This window comes from Pavona decussata, unplaced genomic scaffold (assembly GCF_977016875.1).
Source record: "Pavona decussata unplaced genomic scaffold, jaPavDecu1.1 SCAFFOLD_51, whole genome shotgun sequence".
Lineage (NCBI taxonomy): Eukaryota > Metazoa > Cnidaria > Anthozoa > Scleractinia > Agariciidae > Pavona > Pavona decussata.
The window spans coordinates 1,541,611-1,555,928 of NW_028145473.1; the positions used below are offsets into that span (position 1 = coordinate 1,541,611).

Consider the following 14,318-nt stretch of genomic DNA (forward strand, 5'->3'; position numbering starts at 1 on the left):
GACGTATCATCTTTGTATTATATTAAGATAGAAGAGGTTCAGCTTTTGTACTCAGTTTATTTCAAAAGAGAGCATTTATTTACCTGGACGGCTGGATAATAGAACTTAGGAACACTTATGTGCAGACACGCTTATCTCGATATCCAGTTATAATTTGCTAAAAGTGCTACAATTGTACTGAAATTCATGGTATTCTTTTATATCCCTTTTTTTTAGGTTGATAAGTAGCAGAATGCCAAAAACCCTAAAATTTTATGATAACGATAAAACTCGCTCCACGATTCTTTTGTAAGTACTTTCCCTCTGAAGTACTTTCATTTGACATACATTTGAGCTAACCTACTAAGAGCCAACCTCTAGTAACGGCCCCCTTTTTTTTATTTTTTAAAATAAAAGATGGAAATTGTAACAGGAACATCAGCTATACTTGGAATCTTTTGTGACAACAGGGAATACATCTGGTTTGTTTTATTATCTTTCAACCTTATCTAGACGACCAGTTGACAAGAACCCATATCAGCACGCTGGCGCAAATTGCAAGATACTGTGAAAGTTCTCGTAAGCGGCCACCTTGGGGATTTGAAAAAGTGGTCGTAACTAGAGCTGGTCGCTTACGCGAATCTGAAGCTCTCGTAAACGACCAATCACTGAAACCGTAGAGGTTGGTCGCTTACGGGAATCCCTCCATAATTTCTTAGATATAAAAGCTATAAAAAAGAGACTTTGAGCTTAGATAGCACGTCCAATAATATTACCTTAGAGGTCCGGAACGGGAAGTGATGTCAATACTTAGGTCATGCTTGCCAAATCACGGGCATCTTGGATTTTAGATTTGTTTTAATTACTTTTTGGTCCATAGACCGAAAAGTAATTAAAACAAATAAAAGAACACTGATATGAGCTCAAAAAGTAAGAAATAAAAAATTACAGCAATAAAAGTATTTTTCTTCATTTTAAAACACAGGCAGCCCAAGCTCAATATCAGAGAACCTATGAATTATAAGGATTTGTATGGGAATACGAACGGATTTGTGTAAAATGGTAGAAAATGAGTCGGAAAAGCGCTGGAAGGATAGGTATTCATCTCTACTTTGATTCTATGAAGGAATTGGGACACCTGGGATGATTTCAACGGATTTATACCGTTTGACAATTCGGGCTTAACTGAAATAGAGTTCGGCCTTTCGTTACTCTTAAAAGTGGAAACCCGAATGACGCTAACTCGCCGAAATTGCTTCGAATCAGCTTGAAAAGCTGGTAAGAATACAAGAAGAAACAGGGTAAGTTGACTTTATTGTCAAAATACTGTTATTTTCTACCATTTTACACAAATCCGTTCGTATTCCCATACAAATCCTTATAATTCAACGGTTCTCTAATATTGAGCTTGGGCTGCCTGTGTTTAAAAGGAATTTATCATTTTTATCTAAAAAGTCTGCCTGTCAAAAATTTGGTTGCAATGGTAACATCAAAGTCAGTCAACAATAACTGATCACATCACATTTTTGCAAGATAAATTTCTCAACTGAAAGTGGCGTTTGCATAAATATTTGAAAAAAAAAACCCGTATTTTGGTTCAAAGTCGACGTGGGCACAATTCCCTCGCACGGTCTGGATAGGGTTTTTTTTTTTACTTTTTACTTTATAAGGTGTTGAGGCCAAGCTCATACTCAGGTTGATTTCCAAGAAGCAAAATTCCAACACAATGATGAAATAACATGACGCCTACAACACACTGAAGTATTACCTAACTCCTACAACTCACTATTCCCTTAGCTCAGCCCTCATCACATACCCTGGCCACACCATTGTCCTTATTCTCTTTCAATTTACTAGCACCTCTTGGAGACATCTATTTAATTGTTCTCTGTAATCTGTGGCTGTCATTGTTTATAAGACTTGGGTTATTGTTTGATTGTCATGAAGTGGTGTTTGTATGAATAAAACACCTTTACTTGGGGGAGGGGATGTCATCCACTAAAGGAATTTTCTGGGGTTTTTTCTTTTTATTTCAGAGCGTACTTTCTCTACCCAAATTCAGCTGCTTAGTGTTATGTAGTTGACGACGTAGCCTACCATCTCTTCTGCAATGATCCAGCAGATTTCTTAGATACAGTATAATGGTTTGGGACAACCTGGTTTAAGGTTACGGTATACCTTCAGAGGTGTCTCTCGTCCAAGTTATGTAGCGCGTCCAGTTCAAACTGTAGATGACTAAACCCCTCTATCAAATTAAAGCTTATAGAGCTGGCTATCAAACTATACTAGGAATTTTGAAATAAAATTAATTGTCGAAATTTTCACGACCTCTAAATGTGAGCGTCCGAATCACCTTTTGAAAGCTGGGAGTGGATGGCAACAAAGAACACACGCTGATTGTTATTATTATTACTATTATTATTATTATTATTATTATTATTATCATTATTATTATTATTATTATTGTTATTATTATTATTATTATTATAATTATTATTATTATTTTTGTTAAGCAAACGCTGCCAAATTTGTGCCCTTTCCTAGAATTTATCCTGCAATAATTTGTTGTGACAATTAAAGGCGATATTGGATTGGTATTTTTTATCAATTGATATTGGTGTTCACTGACAAGCAATAACTTAATTGGTATCCAATAGCTTTGAATGTTTTCAATTCTTCGTTTAGTTAGGAGATCAGAGGGGAATCGAAGCAAATAAGCTTAGAAATGTTCACGAGTTATATACCAATAAGTGAGCTTATAATAATACTTTAGACTAACAGTTGTATGATTTTCCAGGGAAATGATTTATGGGATCCAAAGAAAGGCAATAATAATAATAATAATAATAATAATAAGAATAAGAATAAGAATAAGAATAAGAATAAGAATAAGAATAAGAATAAGAAGAAGGAGAAAAGTGATAACTTTATTATTTACAAGAATAAAATCTACTAGATACAGTTTGATTCTATTAAAACCTGAGTAATTTTACAGTTTGCTGTCATAAAATTGTAAAATATCACCATCTCATATATAAAAGCTAATTCATATGGGTTTGGTTCAGAAGATAAAAGAACAATTTGCTCTGATGTAATAATAATAATAATAATAATAATAATAATAATAATAATTATTATTATTATAATAATAATAATAATAATTAAAACACCGTTATAATTCAAAATGTAAAAAAAAAGGAGATGTTAGCCAGCGAACCCAGACGTATTTCCGGCTGTCTCTTCTTTCCGCCGAAGAGAAGCGACAGCCGGAAACAATGCATCTCTAGGCCATCCTATGTGCTCTTCAAATCTAACGGCTCTGTGAACTTGACAGCTTTTCGTATGTTTGTTGCTGTTTGTTATTCTTGATCCGAGAGGTTTTTCTGTGGGTACTCCGGTTTTCCCCTCTCCTCACTAACCAACCTTCCCAAATTCCAATTCGATCTCCACGTATCCCCAATCAGCGCTCTGCTTGAATAAAGTTATTTATTTTATTTCTGGGGTGAATAATTTGTTTTTTTCTGAGTATTGTTAGCTATTGTTTAAAATCTACCCTACTGTAGACAGCAAGACATACTTGTCGCTTCTCGAGGGCACATTCCCAATTTATTGATCAGTAAGAATTGCTATCTTGTTAATGAGAGCAGAAAAATGTATTATCCTAGTGTCACAAGCATTCTTCCGAGTTCTACCAATTGGAGTAGGTCCATGTCCTATTTTTTGATTTCGACACGCGTCAGTAGATGTTTCAAGATTTATAAACATTCATTACTTACACTAGGACCCCTGTGTTAAAGTGTTAAACAAACCTTCTCTACTAGAAATGCAGGAGACTCCAATGAGGACAAAATCCTTATTCCAAATCCTGATGGCACAGAAACAAAGAATTTTGTTCTTCGAGCTCTCTACACCTCAGGCTTCTATAAGGTCGATATCGAGGTCCAGGAATACTGTTTACCATGTACGGTTGGGACATTCACTGAAGGAACTGGTAATTGTACATCATGCCCACCAGGTATTTTACATCTTGGATAAAATTTAAAAAAAGATCGCTAAATTGCACTGTTAAAATAACATTTGCCTAGGTGTTAGTGTGTACCTCTGTTTATGTTACATATCCCAGAATCACTCAAGGAAACAAGGATGATTGGCAAAATTCTTGAACCAAAACGAGGCTAATATTTTGGCGACTTTTTCCGCGGCTACCATTCGGCTATCGGCAGTGGTGGTTACGCAGCTGAAAATGGTTTCTTGGAGAAAGCGGTTTGCAAAATTGTTTTGCTTGCCCTTCTTTCGTTCCTTTTCTGTGAAATGTGGTGAACAGAATATTCGAGCGAGGATAAGACTACCTTCGTGACTGCTACGCTAAAACGGCGATTTTCTGGCAATATTAAGCTGTTTTAGTCATTTTCTTGCCGTTTCCTTTCTTAAGAGATTTAAAGGTAGCAATATTTAGCAAAAATGTTTATTATTTTACCAGAGTTTTACTTCAGCTGGTATATATAAGCTCACTTTTTAATTTATCCTTTTGTTTCCAAATTTAACACAGTAAAACAAAATATATTTCAGAATACCCAACTTTTTGCCCGTTCTATTCCAGGTTATACAATTAGTAGTAACAGAATGAAAAGAAAACATGAAAGTTCCCATGTTCCTTTGCGGCTGTAGAAAGCCAAGGTACATGGAAATTTCCATGTACCTTTACGGTTCTAGCTGAAAGTCAAGGTACATGGAAATTTCCATGTTCCTTTGCGGTTCTAGAAAGACAAGGTACATGGAAATTCCCATGCACCTTTACGGTTCTAGCTGAAAGTCAAGGTACGTGGAAATTTCCATGTACCTTTAGGTTTTTAGAAAGTAATCTGTTGTGTAACAATTTGTTTTTCATCTAAAACCCCCACTATTTCAGGGCCTTATAGTTTCTTCGTTCCTTCAGTGTACAAATAAAGGAGCATTTACTGTTGTTTTGCCCACCATGCTACTGTCATTGTGGTACTTACGGTGAATAACTCACTAAGTAAATGACATCTATTTGCCATTACAAGCTCTAATTTTGATAAAATGTGATTTGTGTAGTTTATCATTTTGCTAGATATGTAGGAAGTGAGATGTTAGTTTTTGTGTTATCAGTTTCTCAGGTCCCAGAAATAATTGGAAGCAAGAAGGAAAATCGTGACAAGAAACAGCCAAAAAGAGTTTTCAGATTTTGACATTGTTTCAACCGGTGCCTTTATTAAAATTAACAAGGTTTGCCTGGCTGTTAAATTTGATTCTTTATTCTAACAAAGTTCTTTATTCTATCAACAGTCCATGTTCAGTAGCAAATTGCTATTATATACAACCAAAGGGCTTTTTAAATTAAAATCCTGTTTGACGTCTATATAATTTCAGCAATTCCCTTTTTTATGCGGAAATAAAGACAAAGGAATCTTGATATTTTCAGATTCAATGAGAAAGCCTTTGAAATCATTTAGATTGATATAATAAACACAGGCAACTGTGTTTAAACCATTAAAATTCATAAAATATGTTGTCAGTGAAGGCTGGGTTTACATCTTATTTATGAAGTAACATTACAGTGTTGCCCTTTCATTTTGTTTCAAAATGTCAGACTTATATCTAAATGTGGAAATACAAATAGTTGTGATTTAAGGACTAACAACTGCATTATTCAAAAAGGAGGCTTTCATATTGGAGGGTAGTTTTTGTCAATTGGAAAATCTGAACAGCTGATTCTATTTGACCGGAAATTCTTTTGCCAACATTTGCAGAATATGTATTGGTAGGAGAGATAAGCCTATTTTTTTCCCAATATCCTATACACAAGTCTTAAGAAACTGTGGGGAAATCTTACAAGAAACCAAGAGATATAAAAAATACAACAGACCCATCAGCTTCAACAAATTATTGTAATTGTCGATTGCAAGAGCTGAACAGCTCTGATCCTTATTGACCAGGAATAATTTTGTAAATATCCGCAGAACATGTACTTGTAGGAGAGGGACACCTATTGTTTTTTGTTATCCCATAAATAACTAGTCTTGGCAATTGTGGTAAGACACGGCAAGAAACTAAAAGAGATAAAAAATATGAGACTGGTCAATCACAAAGTTTAAGAGTTTCTTTTGCGAGTTTTTTTAAAAATGGATCTTTCAAATCTATCTTCGATTGTACTTGAATAATTATTCCAAAATTTATCTTTCGTTCTACATAATAAATTGCAAAATTCAAAATTCCAGACTTTCTGATCTTTTTCTTAAAGCTTTTAAGGCTATTTATCGTCAGTGGTATTCCGTGCTCTCATTTCATTAGACAAAGTCACATTTTGGGCATGACCAAGACACGTAAAAAATGCTACTTTTCACCTATATTGCAGTTATTACAGTTCTCGACCAACAAGACAACACATTTGACTTAAGACCCTTTCCGTCTTCACTGATTTCCTCTTTGCATCTGCTGAACCTGAGAGTTCTTAAGTGGCTTTATTGTTATGTCTCGATTGCAATCACTTACATGCATACTGTCTGAGCTAGGCAGCGATGAAAACTGAAACTCTCTATAATGCACCTACCCCAGTCACAATCTGATATGCACGTGACGTCTGCTTACTTACCAATCGAGACATAACGATCCACTAACGCGACTTCAGTAGATGCAAAGAAGAAATCAGTGATGAAGCTGATTTGTTACTCTGTCCTGCATGTGCGTTACCTTACCTTGCTTTCTTTCAAAATGGCGGCCGCCGGCGTAAGTTTAAAGCTCTAATATTCCCCTTTTCAAAAAGAAAACAAATATTTTTGAAAAGTTAAATCGAAATAATATCTTCTAAGGAGTACGCGACAGTTTGAATAGTGGGCATTTGAGATTTCATGGCGAAGAAATAACGCTTCGTCGACATCGCAAATCGATCACAAATTGTCCCTGGCGTGACGAACTTAGTCGAAAATACTTGAGCATTTTTGTGAAATCCACAGAAAAAAAGATTACTGATTTGATTGTCAACTTTTACCGAAATTCTATTTTCATGGACGAATCTTCGTACTCATGCCAGTTTTCGCGACTTTTTTATGGAATGCATATACACCAATCTTACGTAAACAAACACATTTTCCTCGCAAACAGATCAAATCTTCTTCAACTGTGAACGAAATGACACGTCTGCTCGCAGGCCAAGACAACCACTGTCTCGTATCTCGTGCTTTAAAAGAACACCTGATGTCACTTAAATATTTCATAATCAAGTACAATGTTCAAACAAAGAACATTACAAAAGTGTCTCGTTCAGACTGACAAATCTTTGCCCATACTGGGCGCTATTTGAATGCTCCTGAGTTTTCCAGCCAAAACTTGATATGATGAATATTTTCCACGTTTGTGTATCAGTTGAGTTTGTTGTCGTTACAGTTTAATTTTTATAAAGCGAGAAAATAAACTTGTCGCGCTTAGTTTGCGTGGTTTTCACACTTATAATAATATATCCATTTGCTGGCACTTACCATAGCAATAACTAGTTTATAGTATACAGTGATACAGTGATATAAAGAACAGCAAGAGGCCTGTTGGCCGCCTTGAGTCGAAAGGGTATAAAGCGGAGTGAGTCATTTTTGTTTCACTTTGATGCAGCAGTTAGAAGAAGTGTTACTCTTGAGACAGTACAAATAATACCGTTTGTAATCCTGGACTGAGTGTTTACAATTGCATTTTTATTTATTTGTACGTTTAAACAGATTGTGACTGTAGATAGCCATTCAAATTATTAATGCTAATGCTTACATAAGTACCAAAACATTCCGCGTGAACGCCTCCAGGCGGTTTGTTTGATAAAGGGAATACCCAGTTGAGTAGACAAGAAATATAAATGGGAGCAGAAAACAACTTTGTCTCATTAAAGCTGGTCTCTCGCGATTTATGAAAGTTGTCACCTTTTTAGCAGTGAAAAGGCCGGTTTGGAAAATATATATTGCGCGTTAAATGTGGTCTCCTGACAAGAGATGTGATTACTGGGGTGCTCTTATCGTTTAATTTATCACAATATGACCGGGAAAGTTGCTTTAGTCAACGCCGCTGACCGCTAACAGTGAAGTTACGTTAAGAAAAACGTCCCTAAAGGGAATCACCCTTAGGATCTATTTGCATTTCAAATTTGATTGGGGGTAAAAGTTTTTTTTATTATTTTTCACTTCGTTTGATCCTTACAGATATGTATTTTTCAGTGTGCTTATGGACTAAGTTGTGTAGATTACTGCGATGGCCTTTCATGTGGTTAATCTTTACTATTGAAAGAAATAGCTGATCAACAGAAAGTTATCGAATGAGAATTGATGCATTATATGGTGTTGAAAATCTCGACAGAGAACAAACAAAAATACTTAAAACAATAGGATACAACGACAAAGAGTAAGATGTGCGGGTATTTTTCACTGAAAGTCTTTCCAACGAACGTCCGTTAAAAGCGAATGTAAAATTAAAGTGCGGTTTCATTTACATCAAAACAAAGCTTACGCAAAACATTCATTCGCTACTTTTTGCGAATTTTCCAAAGATCGTTGTTTAGTTTATTTCTGAACTGATTGCTATGAATTATCACAGTTTTTTCCCATTTAATACTCCAGGATATTCTTTAAGTCTATTTTATCGTTAGTTTAGCCTTTTTCTCTGAGGTTTAAGTACGGCTCTCTTGATCAGCAACATTTACTAGACTGTGGCAGTTCTACGTAGAGCGCGTTGACTGTTCGCAAACCGGTTTGCCTCGATCATCTTCAAAACTAAAAAGAATAAAAATATATATATCATTTGAAATCCATCGAACAAAACTCTATGCAAATATTACTTTGAGCGTGAAGAAAGCTATCGTAACTCAATAAATAGCCGACCCCGTCCTGACATTTCACCTACAGCGTACATAATAAACTCACATAAAAATGTAGCTTATAATGTCAGTTCTACTGAAATGTTTTTTATCTTTTCTGGGTTTGAGAGGATACCTTACACCCCCGTGTAACAGGAAACATGTATTTGCATTAGGCCGAGTAGAGTGAAGGATTAATTTTCAAGCGCATTTTAAAGGTTTCCCAAATTGCGCGACAAGGGCAATTTGCAGAGAAAGAAAATACGAATGAAAGTTAAACCTTGATTCTACGAAGAATCATTGCGATTACGCTTTTATAACATACAAGGCAAACTTTTCTTAAAACCATCGAGAAACTTCGTAAAACAGTCAGTAAAACACTCACCCGTAAGCAAGCAAACAAATTGTTTAATTTTTTGTAGCGTACAAAACAAACGAAACTGACGAGAAGAGTTACCATTATACACATGTAATGAAGAGAGAAAACAACTTTAATTGAGGAGCAAACTAACAACGATAAAACGAAAGCTTAGGCATCAATTAATTAGTATTGTTCACCTGCAATGTGAAGCTTCCTACAGCTTGAAAATCACACAAACATAGATCGATAAAAATAACAAACGGTGGATCCAAAGAAGGAACCTGCAGAGTAATTTCTTTCACTAAATTTGAACTGCTCCTTCCTTCCATTAACAGGACACGGTTATGCTTGAGGTGAAAGCACTTAGTCGCCATGACCGATTCAGTTTCTCAACCAAACAAATATCAATACGATCCAAGTTTTTAGCTTTTGACTCGAATAATCTTTTGTTGTTTCTTGTAACAGACAAAAAAAATTAACCTTTAGGGAATTTCCTTAGCTGAAGTACTTGATTTCCATGTATTCTTGGTACAAGCAACCTAGTTTAGAGTTGAACTCCAAAGAAACTCAAAGAACTCGTAGCTTTGGACACAAAATGAAGAAACCACCAAGAAAATGTAGAACTGGCGTGCTCAGCCAATCAGGAGCGAGTATTTTCGCCGCTTGACCAATTATCATTCAGTAATTTTGTCCTCTGTATTCAATACAGAGGACAAAATTACTGATTGTTGATTATTGTTATTGTTGATGAGCAGTTTTTTGTATTTGTATTAAAATATATATGACTGAGGAATGGATGAGGAACTGGTAAGATTTATTACGCTCATACGCCAAGCAGACGTCTATAAATGCTATTAAAAGAGGAATTGTGGAGCTCCACTTTTTATATATATTACCTTACGCCTAATTACAGATGTCTTTGCTTTTGTTGTCTAGGGGGCTTTTATTCTGATGAGATGGCCTACGTAGGTAAAGGGTGTAAGAAGTGTCCAAATGGTTCCTTCGTTCCATATGCTAAGGCACCAGGAAAACGGACTTCAGATTGCAAGTCTTGCCCGCCAGGTAAGGATGAGGCGTCTATTACATATAGCCGCACTATGTATTGTAAATATTTGTAAAAAGTTATTATTTTTTTGCCGTTCTTAAGCTTATTGTATTTACGCAAAACTGCCACGAGGAGGCCTCTTCACTATAAGCCCTATGGTCTTCTTAGTCCTCCTTGCCACAGTCCATTTTCATCCAAATTCCTTTCGACCATATAATCATACTGTCAGAGCTTAGAAGCCAAAACCGAATGAGTTTTGTTCTTTTTTTTACTCCTGATATAGGAACAGAGGCAGATCTCTTTGCTGGGTACCGTGCTTGTCAATGCCTGGAGGGGTTTCATCGAACTCACATGTTCACAGAATGTAAAAAATGCGGACATGGACTGGAATGCAAAGATGATTACGCCACACTAAAATCTGGATACTGGTGGAAATGGAGAAACGGGACTCACAAACGCCGCTACAAAGAGTTCATAAAAAATCTCTTGAAACCTGTACCAGCATTAGGCCAAGATGATGTACAATACCCTTATCCAATACCAATTCAGTACAAGTGTCGAATGAAAAGGTCCTGCAAAGGTGGTTTGGATTCCGAGTGTGAAAATGGGTACGAAGGTCCGCTGTGTGATGTTTGTAGCTTAAACCACTATAAAAAATTCCAAGCATGTAAGCGGTGTCCATCTAGGAACTGGATAGTAGGACAGTTGTCAGTCATCGCGGTCATTTTCGTTCTAATTCTTGTAGTTTCGGTCTACGTTAGCAGGAAAAGCAGGAAGAATGACAAAGAACGAAGTCCAATAGATGTATTGTTAGCCAAACTAAAGGTCGCCGTTGGATTTTATCAGGTAACTTATGGCTTGCTCGAGGCGTTCTCGTACGTACAATGGCCAAATTCCATTCAGGTAATCGGAACGTATTCAGAAATACTCCAGATGAATATTCTTCAGATTGCTCCAGTTCACTGCCTTTTTCCTGGATTACGCGTGGATGCCTTTAGGAATTTGTTTGCCATAATGTCAATAAATTGTGTCATCATTATCGCCTCAGGTACTGTGTACGGAGTGCGGAAGCTACTTATCTTGGCAGATAAAAACATAGAGATAAACGAAAAGCTAAAAAGAGTCAAGCAGACTAAGGAGGCTGTGTTCCGAAATTTGTTTTTCTTCATGTATGTGACATACCTAAGCACTTGCTCCAAAACAGCTGCTGTATTACCACTCGCTTGTCAGAAGCTTTGTCGAGATGATAAAGAGGAGAGATTGTGTCTTCAGTACCTGAAAGCAGATTACAGTATACGCTGCGATGATTCAAGGTACAAACAGTCAGTTGTCGTGGCGTACATTTCCATTGTCTACGTCATTGCTCTCCCTGCGGCAACATTCATCGGCCTTTGGCGACAAAGAAATCAAGTTGCCGCCACAAAAGCAACAGAAACATCTGGCAAGGGAGAATCGACCACGGAATTGATCACAGGATTGGGTTTTCTCTATGAAAGCTACAAGCCTAGCTCATGGTATTGGGAGTTGATTGAAATGTCTCGTAAAGTGATCGTCACATCTGGTTTGATCCTTGTGGGACAAGAAACCAGGTCCTACATTGGCTTGACGTTGGTCATTGCTAGTTTGTATGGAACGGTCTTCTGCTGGATACATCCATTACAAGACATTTTCGAAAACAGACTGATGTCAACGTCTCTTTCCGTTACAGTTGTCAACTTGGTTGTTGGAGCAGTTAGCAGAATTCCAGCCGAGAACATACCAGCCCATAATGACTCATACTTGGACTCACTTGTATTTAATATGCTGGTGCTTGGAGCTAACTCTGCAGTGATAGCACTCCTTGTTGGTAAGATGATATTCGTCACTGTAATCAACCAAATTGGGCTGGGAAGGAGGGGGTGGGGGAACCACTAAACTGTGTTACTTTTGCTAACATTCCGATAACAAATTAGTATAATTGGTGGCTGCTAACATGACTTGAGTTTCCATGGCTACAAGATTTTGCCAGCCATATTTTTCTAAATTGGGATTTCATGCCTTTAATTTTTGATGAAAAATTTAACTTTTTCTGCGTTTGGTTATTGGTTTTGGCAATTTGGGGATCAATTTGGATCGTGCTCCACGGTTTTAAAGAAATTGAGAAATCCAAAAAAGCGACTATACAGAGGGCATGGAACAAATAACGTGAACGTCACCTGATATTACGTCATCGTTCCACTTATTGGACCTCAAAGGAAACAGCTTTCGACCTACCATATTTCCCCTAGGTCTCAATTTCATTACTTTAATCGTATTGAATTTACGAAGTGCAGGTGTTTTGTGTCACACCCAACCCCATGGATTAGGCACTTAAAAATAAACCCTAGGTTGAGGGTAAATATAATAGCGTAAGTACACTGTAACTGAGAATCTGACTCACAAAGTAACTGGGTTATCAAGTCCAATGAGTAATATTGCAATGGAATTACAAGGACGTTGTTTACTTTCTTTATTGTTAGCAGGAGAACAACATTTTATAAGCATTCGTCTCTTTTATGTATTTCAACCAAATGCTATTTCTACTAGAATAGAGTTGTCTAAATTGTCTAATTCTTCCGCCAGTTTACCATAAATACTAGTCTTCGTTGCCTTTTTGCTTGCACTTACAATTACCTTCATGGTTACCTCCTTAGTTTACGGCAGTTGTTATGGAAAAGCCGAAAATTAGTTTAGAATTACTGCTAATCGTTTGGTGTAATGGAGTTTCACGCCCTCTATAAAACACATGGATGGGTGAGCGGTGAAACAAGCAAAGAACTACTATTACGAACGTCCTTACTTTGTGACAAGAATTGCTTGAACTGACTGAACACCGAAAACACACTTCGCTGCATGGAGAGCAGTATATCAATAAAATATTCTCAGCTGATTCGACTCCTGTTGGAAGGATACACCTGTACATCAATACACTTGTTATAAAAAAAGCATGCGATTTTAAATTTGTTTTGTATCTGTTTCAATTTTGTTTGGCAAAATCCTCTCATTGTTTCGCTTTAAGCAAGTTAACAAAATAAAAAAGGCTTTTCTTTTCAAAATTCAGAACGTTTAACAATTTTCGATAAATGAGGTTATCGTGAAGAGGCTGTGATAATTAATGATCTGCCTTGTTTTGTAAACAACTTAACATCTACACAAGGTTTCAAATGCATTTGAGAATATCATGTGCAGTTCACGCTAATTTCCCAATGCAGTTTTAGATTAGATTTAATACATTAAACCCGAAAATGAATTTTTTTGCGTGAACTTCAAATGATTTCCCTTAAAGCAATTTTGCACCACTCTAGTTGTTTATTATTTTATAGATCTTTTTATTAAGGTCCTTTGAAGGGGTCTTAAAGGTAAAGGCATATTCTACCGACCAGTGCAATGTTTGCTTTTGTTTTTTTTCTTAGTTCAGTATGCTGTACACTTATACCAATACCTTAAGGAATGGTGCAAACATCCAAAATTGTCGTGCTCTTGTTGCCTGGCCTTGACTTTGCCCATCATAGATATCCCGGGTGACATTAGTGGTTTGGCTAACACGAACATGCTGAGCACTCAGCTGGACTCAGGACATATGGAAATGACTACTGTTGCTGGTGCTGTGCAAGAGAGTGGAGCGATTGATGTCGTACTTGAACAACGTGAACAACATGAACAGGACAATGGAGATTCAAAACAGGTGAAAGAAGGCAACTGTAACAACCGTCAGTTAAAAACTGGAGAGACGGAAATGGTTACTAACGTCGGAGCTGTGACAAACTGCGAGGCTGTTGGTATCACGAGATTCACCATCATAAAGTGTCATCAAGGAACACAAACAGAATTGTCAGCGCATCTCTTTATTCCTCATGTTAGTGGGCAAGAACCCAGGAAGGAAACAGGCTTGTAATTCGGTGTGAGTATAATACACAAACCAGAATACAGACTATACTTTAAAGCAAACGGCTTCTATTTTTTTTTACGGAGATTTGTCTGGAAACAATTTGGTGTCGTCGGTCACAGTTCATTGGCAACCAATTTTTGACAGGTCGTTTCTTTGAAAAATGGAAAATCACTTTTTA

At 36.7% G+C, this 14,318-nt stretch overlaps 1 protein-coding gene across 1 annotated transcript in view; it reads left to right on the top strand.

The window, feature by feature from the left end:
* Positions 1-14,318, top strand: part of LOC146481014 (uncharacterized) — a 68,837-nt gene that overhangs the window by 51,560 nt on the left and 2,959 nt on the right. The window contains exons 25-29 of the mRNA XM_085108715.1: positions 217-288; positions 3,801-3,994; positions 10,125-10,250; positions 10,517-12,079; positions 13,665-14,152. Coding sequence (XP_084964841.1) covers positions 217-288; positions 3,801-3,994; positions 10,125-10,250; positions 10,517-12,079; positions 13,665-14,146 — 2,437 coding nt within the window. The 3' untranslated portion in view covers positions 14,147-14,152. The remainder of the gene's footprint in view (positions 1-216; positions 289-3,800; positions 3,995-10,124; positions 10,251-10,516; positions 12,080-13,664; positions 14,153-14,318) is intronic.